At 45.9% G+C, this 7,613-nt stretch overlaps 1 protein-coding gene across 4 annotated transcripts in view; it reads left to right on the forward strand.

Moving 5' to 3' along the window:
• LOC125466291 (protein AF-10-like) overlaps nt 1–4,294 on the forward strand; it is a 177,229-nt gene extending 172,935 nt beyond the window's left edge. For all 4 annotated transcript variants that reach the window (XM_048560605.2, XM_059638736.1, XM_059638737.1 and 1 more), the window contains 2 exons: nt 1,473–1,679; nt 2,643–4,294. In XM_048560605.2, the coding sequence (XP_048416562.1) occupies nt 1,473–1,679; nt 2,643–2,678 (243 nt within the window). In that variant the 3' untranslated portion in view covers nt 2,679–4,294. The remainder of the gene's footprint in view (nt 1–1,472; nt 1,680–2,642) is intronic.
• The last annotated feature ends 3,319 nt before the right edge of the window (nt 4,295–7,613 follow it).

Raw genomic sequence — 7,613 nt, forward strand, 5'->3', positions numbered from 1 at the left:
AACAAGTGACAAAAGTATGCATATCCAAGGTGGGATAGGAGCGGGGTTGGTATATGTGACTTCAGAAGAAAAGAGATCTGGGGGAGCTAGTTTGTAATCTGCCACAAAGTAGAGAAGGGGCTGTGAAGTCATGATGGGGTGTAATCACTAGACCGAGAATTTTAAACCTGCATTATGGAAGTAAGGTTCAACGTAGGTCTGTGAAGATGGGAGTAATGGGTCAATGGAAAACTAGAATGTAGACAGTAGAGTTCTGGATAAAGTGAAGTTTACAAAGGCTAGGAGACCAGCTGAGGGGACAGGGAAATAGTCTGAAGTTGACAAATGAATGAGGAACTCTGCCAAAGATGGAGAAACACCAGCCATTGTAAAAACATGCACTGAAGTGGAGGTAGCAAAGATGTAGCTGTCAGGAAAAGCTGAATAGGCTGGATCTGTTCACCTGAGATGCTTAACAGTTTTGAGAACGATGGCATTGGCTATTTCCATTTTCAGTGGGGAGGGGTGTAATAATTAGGTGCTACACGCGTGGAACCAATTGAATAAGGTAGTCAAGGGAATCACCCTTAAGAATAGGGTGGTTAAGATTTGGAATTTCCTCTTCTCGGGTAGAGTGATCACATTGAACAATAGCGAGGCTGTGTGGACAAAAATGGATCACCAGAAAGGAATCATAGAAGATCTACAGACAAAGTCAAATAAGGAGGATGGAAGGAGGCTGTTATCAATCATTCGACACTGGGACAGACCAGTTGGGGCAAATAACCAATTCCTGTGCTGTAAAATTACTAAATAATCATATCATTGAGACATGGATGGTTTGTGACTATGAATTTTAGGAAGATATAACAGCCTTCCTGGGAGCTAAAGATAATTTTTTTTCGTCGCTGAGTGGATGTGGACTTTGTTGGCTGGGCCAGTATTTATTGCACGTCCCTAGTTGCCCCTTGATAAGGTGGTAGTGAGCTGCTGCCTTGAACTGCTGCAGTCCACGTGCTGCAGGTAGACCCTCGATGCTGTTAGGGAGGTAGATCCAGAATTTTAACCCAGCAATAGAGAAGGAACAGCGACATATTTCCAAGTCAGGATGGTGAGTGGCTTGGAGGGAACTTGCAGGTAATGGTGATCCCATACTGCTCTTGTCTTTCAAGGTGGTAGTGACTGTGGGTTTGGAAAATGATGTCTAAGGCTCTTTAGTAAATTTCTGCAGTGCATCTTGCTGATAGTACACACTGCTGCTACCGAGCGTCGGTGATGGAGGAAGTGGATGCTTGTGATATTGATGGTATTATGGCTTCACTGAGTTCAGAATAGGCTGCAGCTTGAAGTTGGCAACTTTATAGTCTTTGTTATTGAATCCCGTACTGGCCAACCTGCTAGGACAGCTTAAAAACTATTCTTGACCATGTTGGTCAGCCTTGAGCCATAGCTGAATGGGTTTTATATGTAATGTCTCCTGTACCCTGACCCAGGACCAGCAAGCATTGATTTATCAGATGATGCAACAGCAGCAGCAGCAGCAGCACAGACAGAGGGAGCTCCAGCGGCTACAAATGTCTGGAACGTCACAACTCCCTGTCAACAACCTCGTACAAGGAACTCCGTCCCTGCCTGTCCATTCAGGCCCAAATAACTCTTTCCTTTCTGTTCATGCTGATAGCAGTGTACAGAAAGCACAGGTAAGCAGACAGCTTTCGTACTTAGTGTGCACATAATCCACCACTTCCCCATGGCCTCCGATCCTGTCTCTGTAAAGGTCTCTCTCATGCTCTCTTTTTCTCTTGCACTCATCCTCTCCTTTTCTCACATGCTCTCTTTCTCCTACACATCTTTTCTCTGCTCCCCTCTTCTTTTCCTTTCCTGTCTCCCCTTGTCTCCTCTGTCATCTCATTTTTCCCCATTCCTCCTGCCCTTCCCCACCCTCGCCCCATGCTCTTCTCCCCGCCTCCCCGCCGCTCGCCTTTCTCCCTGCCTCCCCGCCTTTCTCCCCCCACCCTCGCCGTTCTCTTCTTCCCTCACCTTGCGTCCCCTCACCGCCGCTCGTCTCTTCCCGCTCCCGCCCCTCGCCTTTCTCCCCTCCACCCCTAGCCTCTCCTCACCCTCCCCCCTTGCTTTCCCACCCTAGCTCAGTTTCTTTTGTCTTTTTCTCGTTTCATCTCTTCCCTCTCTCAGCACAATGTCCCTCTAATTTGTTTTGTCTCTCTGCTGAACTCCCATTGCTACAACATTGTACAGATTGACCTGTGATAAACATGTTCTGTTTTTAAACATTCAAAAATCTGTCACAATTTTGTGAGACACTTCAAAAACTCACTCCTAATGACCAGGACCTGCAACTATATTGTGATAGTTGACATTATAAAATGAAACAGGAACTATCGTCATGGTTTACAGTCATACTTCTCTGTCACCGGTTCTTTTCGGACAGGAAGTGTGCCTTAAATGTTCTTGCTATTAATATGTGTGATTATTTTTAACAATGACATAATGTAAATCACATTTTGTTTAAAAAAAATACGGGTCTGTCAGTCTGAAAGACATTAATGTTGGCATGTCTAGTTTTACAATGAATGTTCTGTCAGTCAATCACAGTGCTAGTATAAATCTTACAGGTACTTAATAATCATCTTTTTGCACTTAAGAGATTGAATGACAAAGTCAACCAAGAGAAGAGCTGACGTCCTACATTGCAGTGTGATGGTGCATTGAGGGCAATGATCCTGGACTTTCTCCTTCACAACTTCTCTTGACGTCAAAGGCCGTGGGTCAAGAGTTGAACAGCCTTGGATATCTGCTGCTGACTGACAGGCTCTTGCACACGGAGGCAAAATGAAACAACCTGGAAGGAAGAGGACTCTATGCATCCTCCTGGGACATGACAAATTATGCTTCTTTGCAGAGTGGGGGTGTGGGAGCTACTGGAACTTTTGGTATCTTTAATCAAACAGCAGTTCCCTAATCCATAGTGAGTCATTGGAATCACAAGCAGTGGAAATTTGACTTTGCCACTGTGGTGGAAATTAGGAAAATGGATTGTTGCTGCTGTATAGAACTTCAAAGAACCACCTCTAGACACAGAGGCTTGGAGAAACATTTAGGATACCATCCATCTGTCTGAATTTGTGGTTAGCAATATCCTTGGAATCTTCCCCTGGCATTGTCTTCTGTGTCAGCTATTGCAATCTTATTTTTCTCTTTGTTTTGTGTGTATGTGTGTGCGTATTTGTGTTCAGTCGATATACAAAACAGGCAACTGTCTGAAGAATTATGATCTTTAAGTAGACAAAGCTGTGAGGCAAAGGATGGTTTGGGCTTGCTGAAGAAGTAAGTTGCTGCTGGAGGCACCCCTGCACATGGACAGTGTAAACCTCCCCTCTCTTTCCCAAACTGGCCGAGTGGAAATGTCTGGTGCTCACAGTGCGTGAACCATCAGACCAAAGTGTGCCAGACTTAGGCTTCTGCCTGTACATGTACCATGAGCTCCAGAGATTTTGCCTGGGATATGACGAGCAATATTTTTGTGCAGGTTTTTTTTTTAATCTATAATGTTATTCATTCAGGATTTGTAGCCTTTCATATTGACAAGGTGTTGGTGTGCTGCCTTCTTGAAGTGTAGTAATCCAGGCAATGATGGTGCTTGCCAGTGTGGTAGGTATTGCATTCCAGTGTGTTTACCCACTGATGCTCCATTCCCTCACCTCACTGGGTGACTTGTAATTCAGACCAGCTTAAGCAGAAGCCCAGTGTTTCGTCACCTGTTCCTTTTGATTTGGGAAACAAAGCAGCCATTGAGAGGTGAGAGCAAGGGGCCTGGAATTAAATAACGAAAATTTGTAAAATAAGGAAAAATTGGTTTCCTCACACTGAGTATGATGAAAACTTGAAATAAAGCTAGGAAATGCACTGTCGGAAGGAGAAAGTCTGTTTTAACCTAGAATCTCAATCAAAAGCTGACCTGTGCTTTCTCTTTCAGACACTGAGCAGCCTGTAACATGTTTTATTGCTGTGCAATCTGAGCCCAGATCGGCTAAGTTTTTCCCACTGTGGTTTGTTCTTCATCACAAGGAGACAGTGAAGAGTAGACCATAACTTTGAGGGGATCATTATCCACGTCACAGATTTATCCTGTGGCTCTCCACTCATCTCACAGTGAAGATTTAATGTTGACCTCTGTGAAGCCATGGGCTTACCTTTACACCCCACCTCCCTTTACACCCCACCTCCCTTTACACCCCACCTCCCTTTACACCCCACCTCCCTTTACACCCCACCTCCCTTTACACCCCACCTCCCTTTACACCCCACCTCCCTTTACACCCCACCTCCCTTTACACCCCACCTCCCTTTACACCCCACCTCCCTTTACACCCCACCTCCCTTTACACCCCACCTCCCTTTACACCCCACCTCCCTTTACACCCCACCTCCCTTTACACCCCACCTCCCTTTACACCCCACCTCCCTTTACACCCCACCTCCCTTTACACCCCACCTCCCTTTACACCCCACCTCCCTTTACACCCCACCTCCCTTTACACCCCACCTCCCTTTACACCCCACCTCCCTTTACACCCCACCTCCCTTTACACCCCACCTCCCTTTACACCCCACCTCCCTTTACACCCCACCTCCCTTTACACCCCACCTCCCTTTACACCCCACCTCCTTTTTCTCAACAGACTGAGACCAGTAAGCCACTGCCGTTAACTCTCATTGAAACAGTTTATTCAGCCTGGCACTTCACTGCACTTGATTGACTGCAGTGTCTCTGTGGGACTGTCCTGTGATTTTTTTGAAACGTTTCATGCACTGGGTCAGTTCAGGTCGATGTGTCAGCCAGTCAGAAATTACCTTGTCTGCTTGAACGTTTTCTCAATGTTGTGGAGACCTGGCGCTTGGGAGGCCCACCTGGGACTCGAATCTGGGTGAGGAACGCCCAAGGGATTGAGTATCTCAGGGCCCCTGCCAGCGATCTGGTGTCCGGAATGCTTTGTCAAGTCGGCAAAGGTCCACGGCATTTTTGAGAGGTGGAGCCTGATCTTTGCCAGCTGACCTTTGAATCGGAACAAAGCTACAACTAGTATGTAACATTCTACTGTCGCAATAACGTCACCTTTACCCGTTGACTACATTGTACTTCTAACTGGCCGAGTCTCGCCAGTTCCAATCCCACTGCCTGCCCCTTAAGCCAGTGGCAGTTCGGGAGAGTGATTGGCTGGCTGGCCAGGAATTCCTGCTATTTTATTGGGAGACAAAAACCATTCCAACACTGCCTCATCTGTGAATGATGGTGGACAGTAGACTGATCTGTTCCAGGCGATTTAACTCCATATGGCACAACTTTGCTGACAGCTGAAGGGACCAGTCTTTCAGGACAAGCTTCTGCCTCGAGTGTCGCACCTAGAGCTTCCTCATTGTGTTGGGTTGTTGCTTTTGGCGCTGGTGTCCTGTTGCCAAGCTGCTGTGGCCAATGATCATCCTGGTGTTACACAGACAGACAGTGTAGCCACTTTCTGCTTCCATCACTGCTAAATCCTGGGGACGAGGGGGAGGGAGCGACAGTCGACATCTAGAACCTTCACAACATCCTTGCGGTGGAACTCTGAGTGTCCAGCAGGTCATGTGACTCCAGCCACCCCACCATATTTAGCATCCTGCTGTCATGCCTGAGCTAACAAAATCCTTGATGAGCACCACCATGCTTGGGGCGGACTCCGCGTACGAGGGAACAAATGCATCCTCATCTGTGTGACCTTTCTTTTGATTAATTTCCAAGTATTGCCATCAAAACGTCTCAGGCCGACCTGTCAAGTTTGCTTTCTTTGGTGGTGGCCAGTGTCCAAGACTCGGTTTGTACCATGGGCCTCCTTCAGTAGAAACACTGCTCCAGTCCACTAACAAAAACAGCTACAGCAAGGAAAATGAAGGCTTGTGTTCCTACAGCGCAGAATTTCCATCCAACCGGACCAGCTAGCAATGATTAGGTTTTGGACAATCTGAGCCAAATATGTCTTGGAGGTTAGAGTGGAAGGCTGATTTGTGATACATCTTGCAATACCTTGCACTTTATATGGAAATCAGATTGCTATGCGTCATTGATTTGAGAATAATTTCTTCCCAGGTTTTTTGCTCTGAAGCCCCAACCCAAGGGACAACTCCCAACAGGTTTCAATCTCATGCTGTTGCAATTCGAAGCATGAATATACCCTGCCCTGTAGGTGCTTTGGCTGATGCTAAGTATAGCTGACAGTATATTTCCTCTTCTTGTGCCATCATCTTTGAGGTTAATGGGGGGCTTGTCTCAATTGCCAACCCACCAGGATTACCCTGAAGTTTCCAGGATTATTCAAGGCTGCATGCAAACCTTAGTGGGGTGGGGGTGACAAAAATTCATAGGAAGCAACAGAAAGTTGTGTTTTTTTGTCCTCAAATTCATTTTATCTGCATACTAGCTATCAAAACAATATCGATGTGGGAATAAAAGACCGTTTGTCTGAAGATCAAGACTCACCCAATTGGGTAACAGGCAGGCTATTAGTTTTTCTACTGCCATGGGCAAGTGAGCGGTCACCGTGATGGACCTGTCAAGCATCAATCGTGGGAGTTTGGGGGCTGGTGACCCAAGAATGGAACCTCCAGGAAAATGTCCAAGCAGAGTTAGCAACTTCAGTGAAACGCATCCCAATTTCTGCTCAACATGCTAAAAGGATCAAAAGAATTGCAGATGCTGTAAATCAGAAACAAAAACAGAAGTTGCTGGAAAAGCTCAGCAGGTCTGGCAGCATCTGTGAATAGAAATCTGTTAACGTTTCAGGTCCTATGTCCCTTCCTCACAAACCGTTAACTCTAATTTCTTTTCACAGATGCTGCCAGACCTGCTGAGCTTTTCCAGCAACTTCTGTTTTTGATGCTAAAATGATCATTTGGAGTGTGGCAATTTCTGCCGAAGGAATTTCCACTGTTTTTCAAGAAAAGCAATTTTAAACAAAAATAGCGGCTTTATTCTAAACCCTTTGTAAACAAAATATGCAGGAACTGTACAAAAGAGGAGGTGCTATGGAGGGATGCTGCAATAATGAAGCAGCGGTTTGTGTGGCTCGTCCTGTAGATGAGGAAGGCAGTCAGCTAGATCTTGGTTTTATATTGATAGAAAACTTCTAACTGAAAACGAGAAAAAGCTTAACATGTATTCAGTCAAAGAAAGCTATATGTTCTCAGGATCCCTAACCATCTGCCATGCTTTGCAATTGCCCAAATAACTGGGGTTCACACAGTTGAATGTTTCCCACACACTAACCCAGCTCTGTGGTGTCGGTAACACCAGCCAAGCTGTTCTGTAATGGGCCCCTCCACTTTCATTTACACTCTGAATAAAGGGTTATATCTGGGACGCTGGACTTTTGTTTAATTTCACTGTGTGATTGGGCAGATTCTGTGTTGTTCCTTTGGAGTTATTAGCTGGGACGTTGGGGTTCTCATGGGAATGGGGTGTGGAAGCTGGGGAAGAAGCTGGATGTTGGGATGTGGTGACTGGGAGATGTGATATCTGGAAGTGAGTGTCAGTGGCTGAATTCCATATGCTGATAGGACACTACTAAATGAAGAGAGAGCTT

Source organism: Stegostoma tigrinum, chromosome 31 (assembly GCF_030684315.1).
Source record: "Stegostoma tigrinum isolate sSteTig4 chromosome 31, sSteTig4.hap1, whole genome shotgun sequence".
NCBI lineage: Eukaryota > Metazoa > Chordata > Chondrichthyes > Orectolobiformes > Stegostomatidae > Stegostoma > Stegostoma tigrinum.